Source organism: Patagioenas fasciata, chromosome 1, assembly GCF_037038585.1.
Source record: "Patagioenas fasciata isolate bPatFas1 chromosome 1, bPatFas1.hap1, whole genome shotgun sequence".
Classification (NCBI taxonomy): domain Eukaryota; kingdom Metazoa; phylum Chordata; class Aves; order Columbiformes; family Columbidae; genus Patagioenas; species Patagioenas fasciata.
Window position 1 is genome coordinate 213958361 of NC_092520.1, and position 27186 is coordinate 213985546.

The 27186-nt window shown below is 51.2% G+C and overlaps 2 protein-coding genes across 8 annotated transcripts in view; one reads left to right on the forward strand and one right to left on the reverse strand.

The window, feature by feature from the left end:
• FBH1 (F-box DNA helicase 1) overlaps positions 1-4815 on the forward strand; it is a 31088-nt gene extending 26273 nt beyond the window's left edge. For 4 of the 5 annotated variants that reach the window (XM_065842139.2, XM_071803549.1, XM_065842122.2 and 1 more), the window contains exons 18-21: positions 74-199; positions 1127-1233; positions 1838-1972; positions 3077-4815. In XM_065842139.2, the coding sequence (XP_065698211.1) occupies positions 74-199; positions 1127-1233; positions 1838-1972; positions 3077-3196 (488 nt within the window). In that variant the 3' untranslated portion in view covers positions 3197-4815. The remainder of the gene's footprint in view (positions 1-73; positions 200-1126; positions 1234-1837; positions 1973-3076) is intronic. The other variant, XR_010651663.2, reaches the window with a different exon arrangement.
• Positions 4816-5260: 445 nt separating this feature from the next.
• On the reverse strand, positions 5261-16479 carry IL15RA (interleukin 15 receptor subunit alpha). 3 transcript variants are annotated; one of them, XM_071803556.1, is made up of 7 exons: positions 16366-16479; positions 9836-10036; positions 7343-7420; positions 6673-7064; positions 6364-6421; positions 5921-6239; positions 5261-5552 (listed from the first exon to the last, which is right to left on the reverse strand). In XM_071803556.1, the coding sequence occupies exons 1-5, from the start codon at positions 16436-16438 to the stop codon at positions 6368-6370; spliced, it is 798 nt and encodes a 265-aa protein (XP_071659657.1). In that variant the 5' UTR covers positions 16439-16479; the 3' UTR covers positions 5261-5552; positions 5921-6239; positions 6364-6367. The 3 variants fall into 3 exon arrangements, with proteins under 3 accessions (XP_071659657.1, XP_071659655.1, XP_071659658.1); XM_071803554.1 differs by lacking the exons at positions 5261-5552; positions 5921-6239 and having other exon boundaries at positions 6378-7064; XM_071803557.1 differs by lacking the exons at positions 5261-5552; positions 5921-6239 and having other exon boundaries at positions 6381-7061.
• Between the last annotated feature and the right edge of the window lie 10707 nt (positions 16480-27186).

A 27186-nucleotide genomic window follows, 5' to 3' on the forward strand; every position in this document is an offset into this window, starting at 1 on the left:
AACTTAAAAATACCATTATTGCTGTAATAACTGGTCTTTTCTCCTTCTTGTTCCTGATGTGCGCTGGTTACAGATTACATAATAGGTACTGTCCACCAAGCCAAAGGCCTGGAGTTCAATACGGTGCTGATTGCAGACGACTTTGTGACAGTAACTTATCTTAGTGGTGGTTACCAGAGAAGAAATAACTTCAATATTGGTAAGGGGATGGCTGCGCGTGGTACCTGTCTAGACCTGAAAGTGGGAAAGCAAAGCGTGCTGCTGGTGTTTGTCCTGCAAACCCCGTGCTTCTCCGTGGCATCAAGTGCCACTGGATGTCCTAGTGGTCGTAGAATCATAGAATAGTTTGCGTTGAAGGGACCTTCCCAGCTCCCCCAGTGCCACCCCTGCCATGGCAGGGACATCTTCACCAGCTCAGGTTGCTCAGAGCCCCATCCAGCCTGGCCTGGGATGTCTCCAGGGATGGTTCAGCCACCACCTCTCTGGCCAACCTGGGCCAGGCTCTCACCACCCTCAGGGCCAACAGTTTCTTCCTCATGTGCAGCCTGAATCTCCCTCCTTTAGTTTAAACCATCACCCCTTGTCCTGTCACAACAGGCCCTGCTCAAAAGTCTGTCCCCATCTTTCTTACAGGCCCCTTTTAAGCACTGAAAGGCTGCACTAAGGTCTCCCCGGAGCTTCTCTTCTCCAACTGAACAGCCCAACTCTCTCAGCCTGTCCTCCCAGCAGAGCTGTTCCAGCCTCAGATCATTCCCGTGGCTCCTCTGGCCCCTCTCCAGCAGGTCCATGTGTGTCCTGTGCTGGGGACCCAGAGCTGGACCAGCACTGCAGGGGGGTCTCACCAGAGCGGGGCAGAGGGGCAGGATCCCCTCCCTGACCTGCTCCCCACGCTGCTGAGCACACTTGTGCTCCAGCCCCTCACCAGCTCCATTCCCTTCTCTCCACTCACTCCAGCACCTCAAGGGCTTTCTTGGCGTGAGGGGTCCAAAACTGCCCCCAGGATTCAAGGTTTGGCTTCACCAAGCACCGAGTGTCCTTCCAGCAGTACTAACTGAACCATTTGAAGTGCAACAGACCTGTTCATTCTTGTTCTCTAAAGCTATTGCTGATCTTTCCTCCAACCTAGACCCGCATCTTGAGGACGAATGGAACCTGCTCTACGTAGCAGTGACACGTGCAAAGAAATATTTGCTGATGTCAAAGACCCTGGAAGACCTTTTAGCTTTGGCTGGGGTGAGTGAAACCTTTTCAAGGTAACCAAAGAGGTGCTGAGAGAGGCAGCACCCACTGCTCAAGAATCCTGCACATCTCTCATTATTACATTTAGAGGGGCGCTGTGTGGTAGAGAAGTGTAAAAGAAGATGATTTTAAGGTTCACCCTGATGCTAAGATTCATGCTGAGTGTGCTCTGTGCCCTGACTTGTGCTGGCATCAACCAGAAAAGCTGAGGTCACATTTTTCCCTCGGTTTAACGCTGTTCTGCACTGTAATTTCAATAGCAAGACACAAGGTCGCTGCACTTTTCCCCCACAGTCCTGGAATTTGGGTGTTGTCTTCCACAGATCCTTACTTCTTACCTCATTACGAGCGTGTGTGTTCCCTTTTCTCTGTTCAGCTGTTGCCAACTCTTACTTCACTTCCCTTCTCACAAGCTGCTGCCTTCTGTTTGATTTTAGTTGTCAACGGAGGGTTGCGATTTTTTTGTTTTATTTAAAAAAAAAAACATGTTGCAAGTCACTTCCCGGGGCGTTAAAAATAGATATATATATGAAACAACCTATTCCAGTATCTCAGCTCCCTCTGATTGTTGTTGTTCCCTATTTTTCTTGTTTATTAGGAGCGTTTCCTTCGGGTGGAGCTGATGAGTGAGGCTGCAAAGGATGGGGCTGCGGTTGCTTGTTGCATGCCGCGGTGTACGGCAACGCTGCCGTCCGGCTCCGTGTTGGTTGTGAAGAAGCTGCCTTTAACTCACGTATGTCCCTTTCCTTGGCCGTTGAGGTCATATTTTTGAATCACGAGCCTTCACGAGCCGCTTGGCCCTCAAATGTGCTCTGCGATGGTTCTGTGACCACAGACCTCTCTTCTCAAGTGGATTGTGGTCTCAAGTGGGGATGATTTGGGGGTTTTGTTGTGTCGGATCCCATTTCTGAATCTTAGAGTCTATGCTGAGGCCATCAGAGGTGGGCAGAGTCCCCCTTGCCCCTGCCAGCCAGCTGGAAGTGACAATCTGGCTTTTGGGTCCAGTTTTGGGCTCTGGGGTTGATCGTTGCACAGACAGCCAAGATTCCCCAGTGCTGGGATCTGCAAGCGGCTGGAAAGTGCCCAGTGGAAAAGGAGCTGGGGGTGTTGGTGCCAGCGGCTGAACATGAGCCAGCGTGTGCCCAGGTGGCCAAGAGGCCACCAGCATCCTGGCTGGGACCAGCACTGGTGTGGCCAGCAGGCCCAGGGCAGTGACCGAACCTGTGCTGGGACCTGGGGAGGCCAAACCGCCAATCCTGGGGGCAGTTCTGGGCTCATCACCTCAAGGCTCAAAATGGCGGCCCCAGGTTGGCGGGAATCACCTCAGTGCACAAAATGGCGGGACCAGGGGCACCAAGATCACCTGAGGGCTCAAGAAAGGCCTTGAGGTGTTGGAGCGAGTTGAGAGAAGGGAACGGAGCTGGTGAGGGGCTGGAGCACAAGTGTGATGGGAGCGGCTGAGGGACCTGGGGGGTTCAGCTGGAGAACAGGAGCTGAGGGGAGACCTTCTGATCTCTGAACTGCCTGAAAGGAGCTTGGAGCCAGGGGGGTCGGGCTCTGCTCCCCAGGAAAAAGCACCAGGAGCAGAGGAAACGGCCTCAAGTTGCGCCAGGGGAGGCTGAGGTTGGATGTGGGGAACAATTTCTTCCCCAAAGGGCTGTGGGGCATTGGAACAGGCTGCCCAGGGCAGTGCTGGAGTCACCATCCCTGGAGGGTTGGACAGATGGAGATGAGGTTCTCAGGACATGGGGCAGTGCCAGGGATGGGTTAATGGTTGAACTCGATCTTAATGGTCTTTTCCAAGCAAAATGATTCTATGATTCTCACATTCCCACAGAGCAATGGCAGCACAGATGCAGGTGGATACCTTTGCCACTCTTGCACGTGGCAGCACTTCGGCTCTCTGACACCACTGACCTCCTTCCCAGCGCTTCAGGAAAAGCCCAGCCTGCCCTAACAAAGCTCTCCAGAGCCCTCGCTGCCACCCAGAGCCATCCTGGCTGCGGGACAAGGCCCCTTGTCACATCCCACCTCCAAAATCAGGCGGATATTGGAGCAAGATTTCAGGCCAGCTTCAAGAGGAACCCTGTAGGAGGTATGAGACCTTTTCTCCAGCCCTACCTTGCACTCTAGGAGCTGATGGGCACCGCCTGCATCGCTGCACAGAAGAATACGCTCTATATAAACTGCATTGGACAGGATGATGTACGGTTTCCTTTTTGAGCATTACGTCTCCATTACCTCTTTCACCAGGAAATCACCTCCAGTGACCAAACTACTTGCTTTGTCGTGTTACGCCGCGGTGAAATCCCTCTGATCCACTGGAAGAAAAGCAACACGCTATTCAGCAACACTGTAAAATACCCAGAGAAGCACTTTATTCCTAGAAATGGGCATTTTCCTGGAGCCTGTTTCATGGGGAAAATTTATCAGCTCTGGGTGGAAGTTTTTCATCTCTCCCAGCTGAATTAATTTTCCTACTTGCAGCAGAGGGGTTTCCCCATATTCAGTTTCCCTTCTCCCTTCAGCAAACCATAAGGGAAAAGAAAAGAGAGACAGCATCTGAAGAGGTGCTTTGCTTTGCTTTTGGTCTTACTCAGAGACAAACTGGAGAGTGTTTTTAATGATGAAATTAAATTTGTAACCAAAAAAAAGCCTTTAATGCTGTTTTTTTCTTCCCTTGTGTTAAGAAGTCGTCCTGAGTTGTGTTTATTTACCAACCACCAGTCACGATGGCACAAGTCACCTTGTTATCTCGTAAATCCAGCGGTGGCTTACGCTCTTTGTTTGGAGACACTGTGGCTCGTTGTATCAGATCCCATGTGATGCAGAGATCAAAACTGAAACTGAGTTTGGAAGTTGTGTCTGCTCTTGGCCATGGGTCTGGAGCCAGGAGCTGCGCCCGCTGGAGGAAACTCCTGCATCCTCTCGATTTCTGTGGTTGTTTGTGGAACAGTTACTGCCTCACCGGCTCTTTTCACTTTCGAAACACTGACTCCAGAAAGGCTTTTCCTGGTCCACCCACCTGAGAAATTCACCCAAGGCTTGGATGTTGGATGTAACTGCAAACTCAGTGTGGATGTTCAACCAGGTGCCTCCAGGGATCCCTTCCAGCCTCACCTGGTTTCCAACCATCCCGGGGTATGCTGGGGAGAGGCTGAGCCACTGTCAAAGGGTTTGGTCCATCACATCCAAAGAGTCACGTCCTCCAGCTCCACCAGTCCAGAGTGGTGGCACGAACAGGAGGATAAGACACAGCAGCAAGGAAAAGACGTGGAAATGAAGTTTTCAGACAGCTGCTTTCCAGCTGACTGCTAAAAACCCTTTTGCCATCCAGCTGAGTGATGGCAGCTGCCACCTGGCTGTCACGCACTGTCTCTAGAGCACGGCCCTGTTGGCGAGGTGTGGTGACCGTCCCTGCATTGGGCACTGGGGAGGCCAAACCATGAATCCTGGGGGCAGTTCTGGGCCCCTCATGCCAAGAAAGGCCTTGAGGTGCTGGAGCGAGTGGAGAGAAGGGAACGGAGCTGGTGAGGGGCTGGAGCACAAGTGTGATGGGAGCGGCTGAGGGACCTGGGGGGTTCAGCTGGAGAACAGGAGCTGAGGGGAGACCTTCTGATCTCTGAACTGCCTGAAAGGAGCTTGGAGCCAGGGGGGTCGGGCTCTGCTCCCCAGGAACAAGCGCCAGGAGCAGAGGAAACGGCCTCAAGTTGTGCCAGGGGAGGTTGAGGTTGGATGTGGGGACCAATTTCTTCCCCAAAGGGCTGTGGGGCATCGGAACAGGCTGCCCAGGGCAGTGCTGGAGTCACCATCCCCGGAGGGTTGGACAGACGGAGATGAGGTTCTCAGGGACATGGGGCAGTGCCAGGGGTGGGTTATGGTTGGACTCCATGATCTTGAGGGTCTTTTCCACCCCAAACAATTCTGTGATTTCACCCCACCCATCCATCCCCCCTCCCCTCCCCAGCATCACAGCTGCCAAGATGCCCAACCAGACCAAAAAAAAATCAACTGCAGTGTGTGTGTTGTTCTATATACAATATATACACATTTATACATAAACCAGCATCAACACAAAGCTGCCTGCTCTTTAGCAAGGGGGAAACGAGTGGATAACAACTGATGATGGAGGACAATATTTCCAACGGTCATGTTATTGCCTTCAGTCTTTGGTAGTGTCTGTAGTAAAATAGCTCCTGGTTGTGGTCCCCTGCGAGAGGCTGGAGCTGTTGGGCATCGGATCAGTGCCGAAAGTGGCTCTGCAGGATCCCTGAGCTGCGTATGAGGGCTGACCATCTTGGGACGGTGAATGGCTGGAAGAGAGGGGGAAAGGGGTGAGGATGCGGCACAGAGATGCTCAACCAGGTCCCTCTCTGTTGGCCATAAGTAGTGCTGGGTTTTGGGGCAATTTGGGGGTAAAGCGGCTCTAGGGAAGGGGCTGGTGTCCTGCTGACCCAACTCTGGCCTTGCTCCTGATTTCTGGGTGCTGCTTTGGGGCAGAGCTTCACCCCCAGCACCCAAACCCCATCCCCTGCGCCCCAAATACCCTCTGCTGGGACACCAGCACCCATAAAACCACCTCCTCTGAATTTTGGCTCCCGACACACGCCACCCACCACCTCCATATCACCCCAGGGTGCTCCCAGTGCTCACTCACCCCCCATGGGTGACACCCACACACCTTTGCGTGCTGGAGCGGTCTCATCCATGAGAGTCACTGGTTCAGACTGGGAAGAGCGGCCGCATATCCCTGGGGCGAGGATGCTCCATGCGGCTGGGGACCATGACACACTCTACTGTGTGCTGTCACCACTCGGGCCAGCATCCGTCTTTCCATTGATCCCCGAGCATCCTCCGGGTTGGCGGGTGCTCCGAGTTGCCTGGCGATGGGTGCTCAGCCCGTGGGGAAGACGTTGGGTGGTGACATCTCCTCGTTCTTGGCAGCAAGAGCCACCATGGGGACGGCAGTCGCTGCCACCACGTAGTCCTGCCGTGCACGCCTGCAATGGGGAGAGCAGCGTCACCGGCATCCCGAGGCCTTTCCGCAGCTTTCAGGAAAGCGCAGAGACCGAAGACAAACTCATCACAGGAGTGGGAAGACATCACAGGGTTCAGCACACTTACATTTTCATCCTCCAGCAGCAACAGGACACGACTCCGACAACCACCAGCAATGGGAGCCCTGCGGGAGAGAAACAGTGGCCGATGAGCATCTTCCCAGCTCAAACAAAACAGCTCCACGAAGAACCAAACACAATCTGTGAACGTTTACAAGGTGCCCTCCCCACCCTGGGAAGAAATTTGGGCGCTGCATCCTTCCCGCTTTGGAAGCATCACCCTCGACTACAGCCCCAAGGAAGGCTTTTAAGCTAAAAATTATAAAGAAAATAAGCCACTACTTGCCAAAATAAGGGGTTTTTTTGCCCAGCTTACCAATGGAATAGGCCAGGGTCTGGATGGAAACTGGAAAAGAAGAGAGAAATGGAGATTTTTAGCTGCAAAGCCAGGAAAGGGGGTGGATGCTGGGGGGACCCTCATTAAAAATAGGGTTGAAAAGAAGGGAAAAATGTATTGGAAAACTAAAAGAGCCTTTGCAGGTTGAAACCAGCCCTGTGGGGGGGTTTTCTCCCCCGGAGAGGCAGCCTGATCTGCGGCGTGGTCCGGAGGGGCGGTGAACAGCGGGGTTGTCCCCTCTCCTGGTGCGGATGTCTCCAGTGGCGTGGGCATCTCCAACAGCGTCGATGTCTCCGGTGATGACCCATGAGTTGCTGGTGGCAGCGGTGACAGGTAGGGGCTGGAGGTCGGGCTGGCATCGGTGGTTCCTGCTGGGGAAAATGGTGTAAAACCGTCTCATTTCAAAAATTAAAAGCCAAAACTCTACCCAGCACCATTATTTCAGTGCTCAGCTTGGGGCACATTGAGGCGAGGGCAATACAGCCCATCCAGCAGCTACAAAATGGCCTGATTTCATGGAATTGGATAAATTTCATCACACCATTGAAATATTTTGCCTTCCACACCATGGCGGTTGTGGTTTTGCCACAATTACAGCCACAGTGGCCCCAAACCAACCCCCATGAGCTGCATTTTTCCTCCTGCTCACCCTTCTGCGTCGTTGTCTTGGTGTCCGGTGCCGTCGGCAGCTCAGGGCTGGGGGTTTGCAGAGGTAGAGCCGGGTCCCCTTTGAGAAAACACAAGGTGGAAATGCCATCATCATGGAGACACCATCAATGGGGAGGCACCATCAACTTGGAGACACCATCAACGTGGAGACACCATCAATGTGGAGTCACCATCGTCATGGAGACACCATCAACGTGGAGACAACATCAATTTGGAGTCACCATCAATGTGGAGACATTATCATCATGGAGACACCATCAATGTGGAGACACCATCAATGTGGAGACATTATCATCATGGAGACACCATCAACATGCAGACACTATCAACACGGAGACACCATCAATGTGGAGACTCTATCAATGTGGAGACAACATCAATGTGGAGACACTATCAACACGGAGACACCATCGACGTGGAGACACAATCATCATGGAGACACCATCAACGTGGAGACACCATCAATGTGGAGATATTATCATCATGGAGACACCATCAATGTGGAGACACCATCAATATGGAGACAACATCAATGTGGAGACATTATCATCATGGAGACACCATCAACATGCAGACACTATCAACACAGAGACACCATCAATGTGGAGACACTCTCAATGTGGAGACAACATCAACATGGAGACACTATCAACATGGAGACACCATCCATGTGGAGACAACATCAACATGCAGACACTATCAACACAGAGACACCATCAATGTGGAGACACTATCAACGTGGAGACAACATCAATGTGGAGACACCATCAGCCTGGAGACACCATCAACATGCAGACACTATCAACACAGAGACACCATCAATGTGGAGACACTCTCAATGTGGAGACAACATCAACATGGAGACACTATCAACATGGAGACACCATCGATGTGGAGACAACATCAACATGCAGACACTATCAACACAGAGACACCATCAACGTGGAGACACTATCAACGTGGAGACAACATCAATGTGGAGACACCATCAACACGGAGACACCATCGATGTGGAGACACCATCATCATGGAGACACCATCAACGTGGAGACACCATCAATGTGGAGTCACCATCAATTTGGAGATATTATCATCATGGAGACACCATCAATGTGGAGACACCATCAATATGGAGACAACATCAATGTGGAGACATTATCATCATGGAGACACCATCAACATGCAGACACTATCAACACAGAGACACCATCAATGTGAAGACACTATCAATGTGGAGACAACATCAATGTGGAGACACTATCAACATGGAGACACCATCAGCATGGAGACACCATCAGCATGGAGACACTATCAACATGAAGATACCATCAATGTGGAGTCACCATCAATGTGGAGATATTATCATCATGGAGACACCATCAATGTGGAGACACCATCAATATGGAGACAACATCAATGTGGAGACAACATCAGTGTGGAGACATTATCATCATGGAGACACCATCAACATGCAGACACTATCAACACAGAGACACCATCAATGTGGAGTCACCATCAATGTGGAGACATTATCATCACGGAGACACCATCAATGTGGAGACACCATCAATATGGAGACAACATTGATAGTAATCAACCTTACAAAATGTTTTTTTTCCATGGAACAGGACAGAATGGATCTTCCCTGAATATCGCTGGATCTGTTACAGTTGACTTAATATTAGGATAGCAACCAGCCCTGTAGCCATAGAACTCTTGTAATCAGTAACCAAACTGTTCTTAAAGCTGACATAGATTTATGGTATATTCTTATAAGGCAGGTAACCGTAACCGAGCTTTATTCTTAAGGTGGACATAGATTTACGATATATTCTTTTAAAGTTGGTACCATAGAAAACAACTGATAATTATAGCATCTTTTAGAGAGGAAGTTTGTGTTAGAATAGGTGTGGGATATGCTAATGGTTGTCAGGGGTGTAATGAATATGTATGTGACTAACTTGTATAATAAGGTATGGTCTGAATCAGCTGTTTGAAGCCAGCTTTGGGTGCGAACCCCTGGTTTCCCAGCGCTGAAATAAAGCACCGCATATAACTACGTCTGTGGTTATGTGTCCTGATTGCTAACAACATCAGTGTGGAGACATTATCATCATGGAGACACCATCAACAGGCAGACACTATCAACACAGAGACACCATCGATGTGGAGACACTATCAATGCGGAGACAACATCAACGTGGAGACACTGTCAACATGGAGACACCATCGATGTGGAGACAACATCAACATGCAGACACTATCAACACAGAGACACCATCAATGTGGAGACACTATCAACGTGGAGACACCATCAACATGAAGACACCATCAGCATGGAGACACCATCAACATGAAGACACCATCAGTGACAGCGCCCACGCCACCCCGCATCCTTGTCCACCACACCAGTGATGGAGACGTCCCCCCTCCCTGGTCCCCATTGCACCCCGGCTGCCGAACGAGGGCTTACGGATGCACTGGAGAGTGGTGTGGGTCCAGTCGGGCTCGCTGGAACCCTCACGGAGGATGCACTGGATGAGGCTGGAGGTACCGGCTTTGCGCTTGTAGCCGGGGTTGCAGGTGTAGCGCAGGCGGGTGTTGAGCAGCACGTTGTTGCCCACGTCAATGTGAGCGTTGGCCACATCTTTGGGGCGGCTGCATCGCGGTGGCACTGGATGGGGGTCAAAATAAAGAGATGGGGGTCACAACAGGGAGATTAAGCATCCTCTGGTCCCAGCTCGCTGTGCTGAGTGGTACCCAGGGGGGTCAAATCCTGCCTGGGGGGTTGGGATATGGGGAATGGGTGCTGTCTCAGGGCTGGAAGAGACTCCTCCAGTTTGCAAAAAGACAGTGGTAAGATGCCTGTGCCTGTGGGATGGAGAAGAGGAAATCTCCATTTCCAGCATATTTGTGGTCACTTGTAGCAGCTTCTCCGGTCAATGACGCCTTTTTGCAGAATATCATCCCCTCGCAGTGACCGTCCCCGGCCAAAATCCCCAGGTGCATCCTGCCACCAGCTGCTGCATTTCAGCTGTGCTCGCCGCCCCCTCTTTTCTCCACTTATTTTGCAGCTGGTCCTGAAAAATTCCAGGTGCTGTGTGTGCGCACCACCTGCCCCCCGGGGCTTCTTTCCCAGCAGAGTCCGCACCCCACGGTCCCAGAGGCAGCTGAAATCTGAGTATCACATGGCTGGGGTGGTGATGAGCCTCAAATTATGGCTCATACTTCCCCTTTGGCCTTTATTTGAGGTCATTTTCGCAAGAGGGTGTTACCATTTCACTTCTCTGGTGCAACGGAGAAAGTTTCTTGGTTGTCCCATGCCTGTGCTTGGACCCCTCCTGCAGCATGGAAATGGGTCACTCACAACCCTGGCAGCTGTCCCAAATGCGGTATGGAGAGATGCACAGGGGGGGAAAAAGCAATATAGAGCTGGGGGGAGTGATGGACAACTGGGATGTGATTGTAGAATCACAGAATCATAGAATCACAGAATGGTTTGGGTTGGAAGGGACCTTCAAAGCTCCCCCAGTTCCCCCCTGCCATGAGCAGGGACATCTTCAGCAGCTCAGGTTGCTCAGAGCCCCGTCCAGCCTGGCCTGGGATGTCTCCAGGGATGGTTCATCCACCACCTCTCTGGCCAACCTGGGCCAGGCTCTCACCACCCACAGGGCCAACAATTTCTTCCTCGTGTCCAGCCTGAATCCCCCCTCCTTTAGTTTAAAACCATCACCCCTTGTCCTACCGCAAATAGGCTGGGACACAAATGCATGGACAGGATGGAGCAATGCAGGGATGGGATGTCACAGAATCATAAAATCATTTTGGTTGGAAAAGACCTTCAAAGATTGAGTCCAACCATTAACCCAGCCCTGGCACTACCCCATGTCCCTGAGAACCTCATGTCCATCTGTCCAACCCTCCAGGGATGGTGACTCCAGCACTGCCCTGGGCAGCCTGTTCCAATGCCCCACAGCCCTTTGGGGAAGAAATTGTTCCCCAGATCCAACCTCAACCTCCCCTGGCGCAACTTGAGGCCGTTTCCTCTGCTCCTGGCGCTTGTTCCTGGGGAGCAGAGCCCGACCCCCCTGGCTCCAAGCTCCTTTCAGGCAGTTACAGAGAGTCCCGCAGGGCCGGGATGGAGTGATCCATGGCTGGGATGTGATGCACAGGGTGGATGAATCGATGCCCAACCGGCATGAAACACATTTGGTGTGAGGGATGCACAGCTGGGCTGGGACTGGGAGCGGGACGGTGATGGGAACACAGTGGGGATAGGAGCACCGCATGCTCACCCAAAACACCTGCAGATAAAAATCAGTTTGTTATCTATCCCCAGAACAGGTGTGTCTGCTCCATTTCAGTGTTCAGGTGGGTCCATGTGTGTCCCCTGGGGCTGGAACACTCCAAAAAGCTGCAGCTGCCGTGGCTGGAGAGTGCAAGTGATGTGGTGGCCACGTGTGTGCTGAGCATGTTGGTTCTCAGCCTCTGCTCAAGGGAGCAGCGGAACTTCTGGGTGCACTGCGAGGAAACGCCACGGGACATTTCACAATAGCCTCACACGTCACCAGACCCGACGCTGTGCCAGAAAATGAATGAAAAGCCCTCCCAGTGCTAACACAACCCGCGGACACTGAAATCCAGCCTGAAGCACCAAAATGTCCAGGAAAAACAGGGACTTGTTGAATCCTGCTTATGCCTTTCAGCTCTTAAACCTGATCTTGTCACTGTAATCTCACCAAAGCACTTTTTTTCCGCTTGGTTCAACTCTAAAATAAACTTCTCTTCCACAGAACACCCAAACCCTTCAATGAGAAGACCCCAACATCTCTGCTGTCCAGGATCATGACCCCGGCATCTCGTGCCATCGCTGCACAGATTTCAGTTTGTTCAATGAGATGAACACCTGCCAAGGGGGAAAAGAGGAGGAAATTTTGGGGAATTCAGTTTTCCAGCTCTGCCACAGCACTGGAGATGCATGGCCAAGATTTAGGTTTTCCTTCTATAGCGAATTGGAAATGGTGTGAAACATGGATGGATGGATGGATGGACCGGTGGATGGATGGATGGACCGGTGGATGGATGCATGGATGGATGGACCGGTAGATGAATGGATGGACCGGTGGATGGATGGATGCATGGATGGATGGACCGGTAGATGGATGGATGGATGGATGGATGGATGGATGGATGGATGGATGGATGGAGAGAACTGGGACTGTGATAAAGCTCTTACTTCCAAGCAAGAAGATTGGCAGTAACTAAAATCTCTCCATCTCTTATTTGCTTTTTCATTGAAGCAGATTGATAAAACTCCCTGGATCTGCACACTACCGGGGACTTCCACACGGGAAAAACCCAACATCTGTCTTCTATTTTCATTTTTAATTCAAGGAAAAGCTCACAAGACTCTCTCAGGATGGCCCAAAGCATCTCTGCACTTATCTCCATTCCCTTTGAGCTTTGCAGGTTTAATTTTCCCATTGATGTGTCAGCCCAAGCACTCAAAACCCCATTGCATTGTTAACAAACCTCCCCAAACGAGCCGTGGTGCTGGGTACCAGCCGTCCTGGGAAAATACTTCCTTTCCATCCCAATTCCCTGTATCCCCCTGATATTAAATTTCCAGGCTGAAATACATGCACAATATTTGGTTTGTGTTTTGTTGGGGTGATTTTTTTGGTATTGCATGAATTAAGCGTGTTTTTGCTTTGCTTTTTTTGGCTTCCTTAGCCAGCGATCTCAAATTATGCTGGTGAGCTCGTCCCGACAGGCTGGGAAACACAACATAGAGTTGCTTGGATTAGTCCCAGGGACAGAAATGCTGTTTCGTGCTGTCATCCCACAGCGTGGAGATGTCCCCTATGGCTCGTGGGGCTGCACAACCACAAGGAGACACAGGAGAATCCACACCAGGAAAACTTAATGATTTTTCATTCTATTTTCTAGAGCATTTTCTGCTAATGGTTTAAAAAGCATAAGCAAAAAAAAGTGGAGAAAAAGAGAAATTTCAGGGTTCTGTGCCCAAGACTGACCAGTTGTGCCAGGGATGGGAAGCAGGAGAGGACGTGATGCCCGGAGTGAGCGTCATGGGATGTGTTGGCACAACCAGCACATCCCAAATTATCCGTTGACTGAATTAAAGGGGGAACGGTGACAAAGTTCTGCCCAGGGCAGCAGGAACATCTCCTCCATGACTGCTCCACCTTCCCAGGTGCCCACGCGTAGTGGGTATGAGGGTCTGTAAGTGGTAATGAAAAACAGGACCAGAGGAAACGGCCTCAAGTTGCACCAGGGGAGGTTGAGGTTGGATGTGGGGAACAATTTCTTCCCCAAAGGGCTGTGGGGCATTGGAACAGGCTGCCCAGGGCAGTGCTGGAGTCACCATCCTTGGAGGGGTTGGACAGGGATGAGGTTCTCAGGGACATGGGACAGTGCCAGGGGTGGGTTATGGTTGGTCTCCCTGATCTTAAAGGTCTTTTCCAACCAAAACAATTCTGTGACTCTGTGATTTTCCAGGGCATTGCAGCTTTGGCAGCAGACAGGAGCCAGGAGAAGGGACAGCACTAAAGCTGTCCCAAACCTTTTCAGTCCCTTCCAGCCTTATTTCCTATGCTTCCACACCCACCCTTCACAATTCCAACATGTTTAGTTAATTAAATATTTCCTAATAGTCTTGCCAATGCCGTCAGCAGTTCACTGGGGTGTCAGCATCGCCAGCTCCACGCTGGGCTGTGATGGTGATTTTTCCTAAAGTTGCTTTAGGAGATGCAAGACACAGTGTGACATTCCCGATCCAGTGGTGACTCTCAGCCGTGGGCAAATCACAGTCCCATGGAAAACCCACAGAGCCCACCCAGGGTGGAATCCTGCAGTGATGCAGCTCCTGTGGGTCCATCACATGGACCCTAAATTCACTCCCAGCCTCCCTGGACACTGGTGGGGAGGTGGAGTGGGCACCCAAGGAGGGAGGTGAGCACCCAGAGGAGTACAAGGGGAACATGGGGGTGCAGCTTGGGCACCCCAGGGGTGGGCATGGGGCAACTAGAGAGAGGTGTGAGCATGCGTGGAGCAGCATGGGCACCCTGGGGTGCAGCGTGGGCACCCCAGAGGGGTGCATGGGGCACCTTGAGAGAGGTGTGGGTGCTCCGGGGTGCAGTGTGGGCACCCCAGGGGTGGGTATGGGAGATGTAGGGAGAGGTGTGGACACGCATGGAGCATCTTGGGCACCCAGGGGTGCGGCGTGGGTACCACAAGGGGGTACATGGGTCAGCTAGAGAGAGGTGTGGGCATGCAGAGAGCACCGTGGGCCCCTCAGGAAAGAGCCCAGGCACCCCGAAGAGCAGCATGGACACTCCAGGGTGCAGGTGGATACCCCAGGGGTGGGCATAGGGCACTTTGAGAGAGGTGTGGGCATAGCAGGGAACAGCATGAGCACCCCAGAAGGGATCCCAGGAACCCCAGGGAGCAGCTTGGACACCCTGGGGGTGCGTGTGGGTCTGCCAGGAGGAGGTGTGGGCACACAGGGAGCAGTACAGGTACCCCAGGGTGCCCCAAGGTGCAGCATAGGCACCTTGTCGGGGTACATGGGGGACCTAGAGAGAGGTATGGGCACACAAGGAGCAGCGAGGGCACCGTGGGGGGCAGTGTGGATACCCCAGGGGGTGCATGGGGCACCAAGAGAGAGATGTGTGCACAGGGAGCAGTGTGGGCATGCAGGGGTGCAGCATGGGTACCCCAAGAAGGAGCCTGCGCACCCCAAGGAGCAGTGTGGGTACCCCAGGGAGGTGCATGGAGCACCAAGAGAGAGATGTGTGCACAGGGAGCAGTGTGGGCATGCAGGGGTGCAGCATGGGTACCCCAAGAAGGAGCCTGGGCACCCCAAGGAGCAGTGTGGGTACCCCAGGGAGGTGCATGGGGCACCTAAAGGGAGGTGTGGGCACCCAGGGGTGCAGCGCGGGTACCCCAGGAGGGAGCCTGAGCACCCCAAGGAGCAATGTGGGTACCTTAAGGTGGTGCATGGGGCACCTAGGGGGAGGTGTGGGCACCCAGGGGTGCAGGGTGGGTACGCCAAAGGGAGCCTAAGCACCCCAAGGAGCAGTGTGGGTACCCCAGAAAGGAGCCTGAACACCCCAAGGAGCAGTGTGGGTACCCTAGAAAGGAGCCTGAGCACCCCAAGGAGCAGTGTGGGTACCCCAAAGGGAGCCTAAGCACCCCAAGGAGCAGTGTGGGTACCCCAGATAGGAGCCTGAGCACCCCAAGGAGCAGTGTGGGTACCCTAGAAAGGAGCCTAAGCACCCCAAGGAGCAGTGTGGGTACCCCAGATAGGAGCCTGAGCACCCCAAGGAGCAGTGTGGGTACCCTAAGGTGGTGCATGGGGCACCTAAAGGGAGGTGTGGGCACCCAGGGGTGCAGCGTGGGTACCCCAAAGGGAGCCTGAGCACCTCAAGGAGTAGTGTGGGTACCCTAAGGTGGTGCATGGGGCACCTAGAGGGAGGTGTGGGCAGCCAGGGGTGCAGCGTGGGTACCCCAAAGGGAGCCTGAGTACCCCAAGGAGTAGTGTGGGTACCCCAGAAAGGAGCCTGAGCACCCCAAGGAGCAGTGTGGGTACCCTAAGGTGGTGCATGGGGCACCTAGAGGGAGGTGGTGGGCACCCAGGGAGCAGCATGGGCATCCCAGAAAGGAGCCTTAGCACCCCAGGGAGTAGGGTAGGCACCCAGGGGTGCAGAATGGGTACCCCAAGAGGGAGCCTGGGCACTCCGAAGAGCAGCGTGGGTACGCCGCGGGGGTGCATGGGGCAGCTAGAGAGAGGTGTGGGTACCCAGGCAGCACGACAGGCACCCCGGGCAGTGGATTGGGCACCCCGGGAACGGCGTGAACACCTCGGGGACGGCGTGGACAACCCGGGGATGCCGTGGACACCCCGGGAACGGCGCGGACACCCCGGGAACGGCGTGGCGACGCCGGCGGAGAGGCGGGGGAGCCCGGGTGAGTCCCGCTTACCGGTGTCGGCGGCGGTCCAGGGCAGCAGGAGGACGACGGTAGCGCAGAGCAGCGGCAGAAGCGGCCGCGCCATGAGACGGTGGCGGCACTGGGGCAAGGCCGGGGGGCTCAGGGCTTCCGGGGGGGGTCCGGGGCTCGGCCCCGCCGCCCGCCGCCGGACATACCCGGCGTGGCCAGACCCACCTTTCGCTTTCGCTTTCGAGCGGAGAGACCGGGAGGGGGGGTGCAGTGCCCGGGGGTTCGTTACCCGGGTGGAATGCAGGGCCTGAGGGTCCGGTACCCGGAGGGGGATGCAGTGCCAGTGGGTTCGGTACCCGGAGGGGGATGCAGTGCCAGTGGGTTCGGTACCCGGAGGGGGATGCAGTGCCTGGGGGCTTGGTACCCGGGGCGGGATGCCGGTGCCTTGGGGGTTTGGCACCCGGGGGAGATGACGTGCCTCGGGATTCGGTACCCGGGGCGGGTGCAGGACCCGGGGGTTCGGTACCTGGGGAGATGCGGTACCCAGGGGTTCAGTACCGGGGGGAATGCAGTGCATGGGGGCTTGGTACCCGGGACGAGATGCAGTGCCTGGGGGTTCGGTACCGGGAGGGATGCGATACCCGGGGGTTCGGTACCCGGAGGGGATGCAGAGTCCGAGGGGACGCAATAGCAGAGACGGGGTACAATACCCGGGGGGTGCAATACCCTCGGGATGCAATACTGGGGAAGGGGGGTGAAGTATCCGAGGGGTGAGATACCATACCAGGGAGTGAGATACGATACCAGTGGGGGATGCAATACCTGGTGGAGGGATGTCGAACCGGTAGGGAAGGATGCAATACCGGGGGGTGAGATGCAATACCGGGGGATGCAAAACCGGGGGGAGATGCAGTACTGGAGGGGGGAATACAATATCGGGAGGGGGAGGAGGGGAATGCAATCTCACCCAGATGGAGTACCTGGGGATGGGATGCAATAGGGAGGAGGATGCAACAACGCAGGGGGATGCAATGCCTTGTGGTGGGGATGCGATACTGGGGGGTGAGATGGAATACCTGGGGGTGGGATACAATAATGGGGAGGGACTTCAGTTCCCGGGGATGCAACTCCTGGCCGGGGGGAAGGGTAAGGTGCCATTAAAAGAGAAATGTTTTTATACCTGGGGATCTGGCGCCTGACCCCAGCACGGGGGGGAGGACCGAGAGACACCAGACTATGAATCTTTAATGTAAAACTAAGTCACTTCGAACTAACCCCAGAATGCGAACTGATTGCTGTATTTTGAAAGTTAAGCTGGGGGGAAAGGTAGCCAGAGAGCTGGGAATCCGCGCTTTAAATAGATCAATAAGGGGAGGGGGTTGGCAGAATTAGATGAATGAGACAGGTACACTGAGGCAGGGTCGGGCAGTCTGTAAACCCTGCAGTACCAACCCATGGGGAACGGGGGAGGGAATTTGCAGCTGAGATTAAGGTGATATAAGCACCGGCTTTTTGCCCTGTTCCATGTGCTTACCATTAGGTAGGACACACAGGTTTGCAAAATCGTTAATAAAATCTGCATTGCTGAGAGATCCTGCCTGAGCCTGTTATATTGGCAAGATGATGGTTTCCTACAGGATGCTATAGCAAGGTGTGGTCCACCTACACCAGGTCCCCAGCAAAGCTGCTCTGTCAGTCCCTCCTCAGCTGGATGGGGGAAAGAAAACACAATGAAAGGCTCATGGGTTGAGATAAGGGCAGGGAAATCCCTCAGCAAGTACCGTAATGGGGAAAACAGACTCTGCTTGGGGGAAAAAGAAATACCAATCAAATAAGAGAAATAAAACCAAATGTTAAAAACCCCTCACCCCATCCCCCCCTTCTTCCCGGGCTTAACTTCACTCCCAAATACTCTACCTTCTCCCCCTGAGCAATGCAAGAGGACAGGAATGGGGGTTGTGGTTGGTTCCTCACAGGTTGTCTCTGTCCTCCTCACGCTCTTCCCCTGCTCCACCGTTGGGTTCCTCCCATGGGACACAGTCATCTATGGACCTCTCCAACATGAGTCTTTCCCGCAGGCTGCAGTTCTTCATGAGCTGCTCCAGCATGGGTCCTCCATGCAGTCAGAAGTCCAGCAAACCTGCTCCAGCCCGGGCTCCTCTCCATGGGGCCAAAGGTCCTGCCAGGATTCTGCTCCAGTGTGGGCTTCTGTGGGGTCACGACCTCCATTGGGCTCCACCGTGGACTTCCATGGGCTGCAGGTGGGTATCTGCTCCACCATGGACCTCCATGGACCGCAGGTGGGTATCTGCTCCACCATGGACCTCCAAGAGCCGCAGGTGGGTATCTGCTCCACCATGGACCTCCATGGACCACAGGTGGGTATCTGCTCCACCATGGACTTCCATGGGCTGCAGGTGGGCATCTGCTCCACCGTGGACCTCCATGAGCCGCAGGTGGGTATCTGCTCCACCATGGACCTCCATGGGCTGCAGGTGGGTATCTGCTCCACCATGGACTTCCATGGGCTGCAGGTGGGCATCTGCTCCACCATGGACCTCCATGGACCACAGGTTGATATCTGCTCCACCATGGATCTCCACTGGCTGCAGGTGGGTATCTGTTCCACCATGGACCTCCATGGACCACAGGTTGGTATCTGCTCCACCATGGACCTCCACAGGCTGCAGGTGGGTATCTGTTCCACCATGGACCTCCATGGACCACAGGTTGGTATCTGCTCCACCATGGACCTCCACAGGCTGCAGGTGGGTATCTGTTCCACCATGGACCTCCATGGACCACAGGTTGGTATCTGCTCCACCATGGATCTCCACTGACTGCAGGTGGGTATCTGTTCCACCATGGACCTCCATGGACCACAGGTTGGTATCTGCTCCACCATGGACCTCCACAGGCTGCAGGTGGGTATCTGCTCCACCATGGACCTCCACGGGCTGCAGGTGTATTTTAGAAAGAGCAACATTCGAGACTAAACCTCGAAAACAAGGTTCATACGGCAGAGGATCATGCCTAGAAACATTCAGATGAAAATGCTGCACCAGTTACACACCAGTTAAGTGATACACATCGAGCCCTGGGAATCTTGGTTAATTGCTCTTAATTAGGCACATGCTATAATCAATGTACTCTGGGCAGGTTGAGATTTCACAAGATACGCTTTATGAAAAGCAATCAACAGGTTAGAGTTCACAATCGGCTTGCGCAAGAAATAGCTGACGGTAGTGATACTGGGATTTGGTAAAGAAAATAGAGTCTGTGATACTTTATCCTTCTTCCCAAGTGTTCCTTCAAAAGCCATGTAAGACCCAACCATGTTATAACTCTTTCTGGGTGAGGATTTTTGTGATGTTTGTGAAAACAAGCCCTGTAGCTCCTAATCTTCAAGAAGGTAAGCAAAGTTATGCATGAGAGGGTTGAACTGGAGAACTGCCATGCTTTTAGACAAAAAATCAGAGTTACTGAATGCCTGTGGGTGCTGATTTCCAGATGAGGTTCTCAGGGACATGGGTTAGTGCCAGGGTTGGGTTAATGGTTGGACTGCATGATCTTGAGGGTCTTTTCCAACCAAGATGATTCTATGATTCATCACCTCGCTGAGTCCTGCCCGATCCCCATCTCAGGGAGCCCTTTGTGCGCTGGCACACATGGCATCGAAGGATCTTTCCCACCTCGTCCCTGTCCCATGCACCAAGACATGACCCTAAAGCAACCCTTATGGTGGGACATGGAGATAACCAAGGACTGAGCACATCTTCTGTGTTTTCAAAGGGCTTCGCCTCCTGCATCCAAATTAACAATCTAAGAATTGTTTGTTTTCAGTTGCTTCGAACATCTGAGAAGCAATTTTGGGACTGAGCTCTCTCTCACCTTCTTGCCTTGTGTTGCTTTGGGAAGGTTGGGCAGAAGTGGTTGAGAAGTTCTGCTTGTTTCTCCTTGGATGTGATATGTGGAAGGGTTGTGTTATTGACTACAACTCTTTAACTGGAGATTTTTGGGGTAAGAAAAGCTGGATTCTAGGCCAGGACTAGAGATCAGTCCAGTGTCTTTAAAGAGAGACAAACTGCTTGTTTCAAGATGCCAGCACCAGGGATTCGGGGCTCTCTCCTTTCTGGGCAAAAATGTTCCTTTGGGTTCACTTTCCTATGGGTATTACAGATTAGTTCTAAAAGCTAAACATATTCAATAGTGATGATAATGATGACGATAATAATAATAATAACAACAATAATAATAATAGAAATATGAAGATGAAAATGAAGATGAAGAAGACATGATGAAGAAGACACAATAAAGAAGAAGGAGATAAGATTAAGAAGAAAGAGGAGGAGAAGAAAACAAAGATGAAGGAGAAGAAGGAGAAGGGGAAAGAGAAAGAGAAACAGAAGGAGAAGAAGGAGAAGACAAAGATTAAGAAGACAAAGAAGATGGAGATGAAAACAGGTGAGGAAGAAGACAGAAGAAGGATATAAAGAAGACGAAGAAGGAGGAGAAGGAAAAGACAAAGATTAAGAAGACAAAGAAGATGGAGATGAAGACAGATGAGGAAGAAGCCAGAAGAAGGAGATAAAGAAGATGAAGAAGGAGGAAAAGAAGACAAGGATCAAGAGGAAGAAAATGATGAAGGAGAAGGAGAAGAAGAAGAAGAAGATTAAGAACATGAAGATGAAGATAAAGATGAGGAAGAAGACAAAGAAGATGAAGAAGAAAAAGGAGGAGAAGAAGGAGAAGAAGAAAAAGAAGATAAAGATGAGGGAGAAAACAAAGAAGATGAAGAAGAAAAAGGAGGAGAAGAAGGAGGAGAAGAAAAAGAAGAAGATGAAGAAGTAGAAGAAGAAGAAGAAGAAATGATGCTTAGCATTGTAGGCAAAACCATTTTCTTCTCAAAGCTGAAATACACTGCATTTATGCTCGCTACAGCTTTTACACATTGACGCACATTGAAAACTTCATCTTCTGGAGGTAAGTTGGTAGAATTGGTGGAAACAGGGTGGTTTTGCTGCCCAGAGGAACACCCCAATGAAGGGTATGAGCCTTCGTTGTGTTTGTGGCCTCTGGTCAGAGAGGATCCTGCCTTTCCAAAAGCTGGTTTTGAGCTTGATGAGAGAAATTGCTCAACGTTGGAGTTTCCAACGTGTGACTTTACTGCTGAGGAATCCATTCGGAGCTGGGTGGGGTGTGCTCAGCTTGGGGGCTCACAGGGGATCTCCAATGGGATTTTTTTGGGGGGGAAATTAACCTCTTTTTCCGTTTGGAGCGATGGGAGATGAGTGGGAAGCACTGGTGTAACCACAAAAGAGGTTTTTCTGCCTCTTCTGGGTTTCCTGCCTTGTGGGAATTTCAGTTCTTGCTTTTTAAGGCTTTGGCGAGAAGCCTTTTCTCACAGAGAACTGATTGACTTCTCTCACAAGCCTTTAGATTATTAAATCAGATCCTAGGAGACAAGTTACTTATCCTGGAACAAATAACCACATTCGCAACCACTGACGAAACGTGAGGCTGTAAAATTTGCAGCTGGAGGCTTGGACACATCCCCTTTTGCCTACAAATGGCATCCCCAGGGGATTTATCTTAAAGCAAAATGAATTCTGCTCATGTTTTGGTTTTATTTTTGCTTTTATGGTTTTTTTTTATTCTCTGATAATGAAAAGGAGAATGGAAGATTTGTATGGGCGTTTCTACCATCGCGATTTCTTCTTCATTCATGGGAATAACTGCAGGAGCTAATGGTCACCACCTACAAGCTCCCACCTTGCAGAAGGAAAGTTGCCCAAATCTTTCGCAAAATGGAATAATTTGTGTTTTAAGAGACACGTTTAGGCATTCAATGAATTAACACCATGTCACGGTCCATTCGGCGATGGACTCGTGATGGTTCTTTTACCTTGATCTCAGAGCGCAAAATTAAGGCGACCAAAATGCCAAGGGGTTATGATTCAATCAAGCAGTGTTACTTGATTAACTTGGCCATAAAGCAGCACGCGATAGAGAGAGTAAGAAAGAGAAAGGGGAAAGAAACGTGGAAAATTCAAGGTAAAGATGAGAAATGAGGTTGCGTTTCTCACCATCCAGTTCCAGAAGCTCCCTCTGCTCTCCGGTCCCGTGCAGCCCGGCCGGTCCTCCGTCGTGGTTCGGGATCCTCTGGTGGGAAGATCTTCAACGGTGTCCATTCTGGAGTCACCTTTCATGCTTCTTCACCCCCCTTGCTCCCATTGTTTTTCGCAGCCCAGCCTCGTGCTGCACAGGCTTGAAAGATCCACGCTTTCTTTTGCCAGCGCTTACGTGTCCAGCATTCAGGGTCTTTCTCTGGTCCATTGGGTGAGCTCAGGACCCTTGTTGAGCTGCTGGGCGTGCTCCTTTTCGTTGGCCATTGTTTGTGGAGCAGGTAGGGACACGTGTGACTGAGGCTGCAGGTGAGCACACAGCTTCTGGACGGCAGCTCTTGTCCCTGGGTCAGAGACCCTCAGAACAACGGCTTTCAGGAGGGGGGGCTGGTTTGGCTGGAGAAGCAGGCAAAGTCCACACAACAGCCATTGTGAGCAGGAGCCCTCATATTGGAGAAACCAGTGCAGCACAATGCTGCTCCTCGGACCTCTCTCCAAGTCATTGTCCATGGGTTCTTTCGGTCTTGGCTTCAGTTCTCTAAGTTCTCGATGGCGATGTTCAGGCAAATACCGCTCCATCTTCGGACCGACTCTCACACACCATTGGCAAAAATCTAATACAAAGGGATTTTGCTGCTGGAGCTACAGTGGGGTCTGCAAAAGAACCAGTATCAACCCATTTTGCAGGACTGGGATTTTAGGACAAGAATCAAGATTCGCTGTGACCCGATGTACTTGATGTTTCCCCGTAAATGGGAGAGCGGATACATCACATCGTGTGGTCTCAGTTTGTGGAAGATCTCAAATAATTCTTTCAAATATTAAAACTATATAAATGCCTAGGTAGACTGCAAGGACTTGCTTCTTTCTCTCGCTCCATAATACCCTATTAATGGGTTAACACCACCTCGTAGCTTCAGCCAGCAGCATGTAGGGAAATAAAAACATCCTCTATCCACCCTATTTTCAGAGACCAAGGAGCTCTGCTTGGTTTTTGTGTTTATGCTGCTAAAAAGAGTAAAGCAAACAACTTTTATTGCAACACTCTGGAACAAACAGACACCACTTGAATTTTTGCCTGTGGGAGACTGTAGGAGACATGGAAACAAAGACGGTACCAGGGGATTTGGACAAATTAATCATATTTAAATAGTCATTCAAACCTTTGGCTGAAAGAATGCAGCTTGTCTGAATTTGTCTTTGCTGGATTGCGTGGAAAAACAGAATTAAAAATGTTGGTTGTCGTCCATCTGCATTCATTATGCGATCGAAAAACAAGCCTGTTCCCTGCGGACTGGCGGAAATACTGGTCATCCCGCTTTGCAGATGATACGAACTCAAGGAAATGTAGAGAAGAGCAATTTTCAGTGCTTAGAGATATAGAAAAACTCTCGTATGTTGGAGGGGAGCGTGTATTTCTCAGGAACGGTGCAGAGGTCTCGTGGCACCAAAAGGAGAAAGTACTAAACCCAGAAGCTCCGGAAGGAAAAGCCACATAACACAGCCCAGTGTCAGATAGCAGAAGTCCTTATAGACACAACTTTACCCACAAAACCAGGTGGTCGCTTCACTGTATCGCCTGTGCATGGGATTCGAGAGAAGGGTTTCATCCAAACCAGTAGACCTACGCTAAACATCTGTGAGGGTCGGTCCGAAGATGGAGCGGTATTTGCCTGAACATCGCCATCGAGAACTTAGAGAACTGAAGCTGAGACCGAAAGAACCCATGGACAATGACTTGGAGAGAGGTCCGAGGAGCAGCATTGTGCTGCACTGGTTTCTCCAATATGAGGGCTCCTGCTCACAATGGCTGTTGTGTGGACTTTGCCTGCTTCTCCAGCCAAACCAGCCCCCCCTCCTGAAAGCTGCTGTTCTGAGGGTCTCTGACCCAGGGACAAGAGCTGCCGTCCAGAAGCTGTGTGCTCACCTGCAGCCTCAGTCACACGTGTCCCTACCTGCTCCACAAACAATGGCCAACGAAAAGGAGCACGGCCAAGAGCTCAACAAGGGTCCTGAGCTCACCCAATGGACCAGAGAAAGACCCTGAATGCTGGACACATAAGCGCTGGCAAAAGAAAGCGTGGATCTTTCGAGCCTGGGTTGTGAAATCAAGGCAGACTGGGCTGAAACAATGGGAGCAAGGGGGGTGAAGAAGCATGAAAGGTGACTCCAGAATGGACACCGTTGAAGATCTTCCCACCAGAGGATCCCGAACCACGACGGAGGACCGGCCGGACTGCACGGGACCGGAGAGCAGAGGGAGCTTCTGGAACTGGATGGTGAGAAACGCAACCTCATTTCTCATCTTTACCTTGAATTTTCCCCGTTTCTTTCCCCTTTCTCTTTCTTACTCTCTCTATCGCGTGCTGCTTTATGGCCAAGTTAATAAAGTAACACTGCTTGATTGAATCATAACCCCTTGGCATTTTGGTCGCCTTAATTTTACGCTCTGAGATCAAGGTAAAAGAACCATCACGAGTCCGTCGCCGAATGGACCGTGACAACATCTAAACCAGTTTAATTTTTCAGAGATTAAAACGAGGGCTGCTCTCGCAACAAATTGTGTGTAATTGCTCATCTTCTTCGTTATTACCATGACCAGGGACCTGATATCTGGTGGGTGTGGGGGACTACGGTGGGTCTGTGGATTCCCTGATGGAGGGCATGGGAACAGAAATTAGCCTTGAAGATATGAAGGCCTACTCTTGAGTAAAGGAGTATCCGGAGATGTTAAGGATGTACCCATGAGAGAGAAGGGAGTAGAAGACTAACACTGATGACAGCAAAATTAGCCAAGGAGATGTTACTGCTGTAACTTGTAACCAACAGTGAAGAGACACATGAATTGGTAAGACTGTATAAAAATGCACTTGTGGCAATAAATGGCATCTACTACTTTCATCCTGGAAGAACTTGGTCCATGTTGTTTGTCCGTCTCAACCACGACAGGTGGGACACTTTGAGGCTGGTCCAGCTGGTATTTCCTGGGATATCAAACCAGATAAAGAGATATCTGCCACCACGATGGAGCTCAAATGGTTCCAGTTGCTCAGCTGATGATCAACCAGTGACCACTGGGGCTTCCAAACAGATTTGTGGTTGTTCTTCTACTCATGTGTTCATTGCATTATGAATTTTAAGCTCCTGGGCAGCTGTGGAACATCATGCTCTGGTTGCTTCCCAGCCATCTCCTCTTGGCACCACAAACGTGATACCATCAAATCGCTCTCCTGGAAAGGACACGAGAAGAATTTGTCTTGGCCTTTCATCTGAAAGGGGTCCAGAAACTCCCTTTTTTATTCTGTGCCAAGAAGCAGCGGCCTAGAAAGAAAGAAACCACAAACAGCAAGGCTACTGACAACTTAAGCTGCATTTTTAATTCAGTATTTGAGGGGAAATGGTGTGTTTTATTGTATAAATCAAGCTTATTGGGGGTGTTTTGCTGTGCTGGACGGTTTTGATAGCAAACTTAGCTTTACTGGTATTGTAATTGCCTGCTCCATGAGTTCTAGACAGCAAATGCATGGTATAGACAACAAATAGATATTTGGAAAAGAGAACCAACAAAATTGCATCTATTTATGATTAAGAACAAATCAAGAAAACTCACGTTAAGCAGACGGCCCAGCAGGTGAGCTTGGCAAGAGTCTCACAGCACATGGAGACCACATGAAGAAGGCAACAAAGCGATCGGTGAGACACTTGTAAATGGGAAAATAAAGCTGAGGGGACTGATGGATAGTATTCAGAATGACAAAAGATAAATTCAGTGGGGGTAAGAAATGTATTTTTTGATGTAAGAACGTGTAGGAAGATTGGGAAGGTGGTGGAAGGGGATCTTGAATACACTGGACAAAGGAGACAGTTGGGTGGAGATGGAGATCTTCTCATACCAGATACAATATTGTGTGTTGGGTGATGGTGAAGGCAGGGGGAGAAGGTTTGGGAACCAGGATGGGGGAAAGTGAGATGCTGGGCAGCACGTTTTTGTGTGAAACAACCAGAATATGAGCTCCAAGGAGTGATAATTCATTATATCAACAATGAATGCTGAATTCCCAGGGCTCAATGATCTTGAGGGTCTCTTCCAACTGAAGAGAAGCTGCCAAATCAATGTATACCGTGATTAAGTTACAAAAGACGTATCCACCATTAACCAACATGAGAAATGCTTTCTGTCCACCTGCAAAACGAGGGACATTTTTCAAGTTTTAGATCCTTCTGCATGCCAAGAGGGAGACAGAAGATTAAGTGACACATTGTTTAGAAACAGAGTGCTTAGTTTATATTTAACTAATAATTAATAGATGTAAGTAGGAAACTAAACAGCTATAACTAACATCATGAATTATTTCTTAGTATAGTATTGTATGTCAAAATTTTCAGAAATTGTAATGCATATATAATAATTACGTGAATATAAGCAACACAAGAGCATCCGGTCTTTGCAGTACTTGGGGAGGATGATCCCAGTGTTCCCCAGCGCTGACAAAATAAAGCCGCTTAACAATTTAATTGACCCTGCTGTTACGTTTATTTCTTCGTTTCACAAGCAAAGTGATCCTATGATTTTACACACTCCGCACAAAATGGTGGCGCGGCTCCTTTAAGATGCCCCCCCCCCACCCCCAGCAGCACGGAGGGGGCGTGGCTTGGAGAGACGGAAGGCGCCTAGCTGCCCGAAGCGTGTCCGGGGTTGAGTGACAGCGCTGCGGCCCAATCAGGTCGCGGAGATTAA

What these genes read in the sequence shown, in the direction of transcription:
- IL15RA (XM_071803554.1), bottom strand. Translation starts at nt 16,438, where the DNA reads ATGGCGCGGCCGCTTCTGCCGCTGCTCTGCGCTACCGTCGTCCTCCTG. An exon ending in CTGGACCGCCGCCGACACCG is followed by an intron (nt 10,037 to 16,365) that starts GTAAGCGGGACT and finishes ACCCCCATCCAG; the next exon opens with TGCCACCGCGATGCAGCCGC. An exon ending in CACCACTCTCCAGTGCATCC is followed by an intron (nt 7,421 to 9,835) that starts GTAAGCCCTCGT and finishes GTTTTCTCAAAG; the next exon opens with GGGACCCGGCTCTACCTCTG.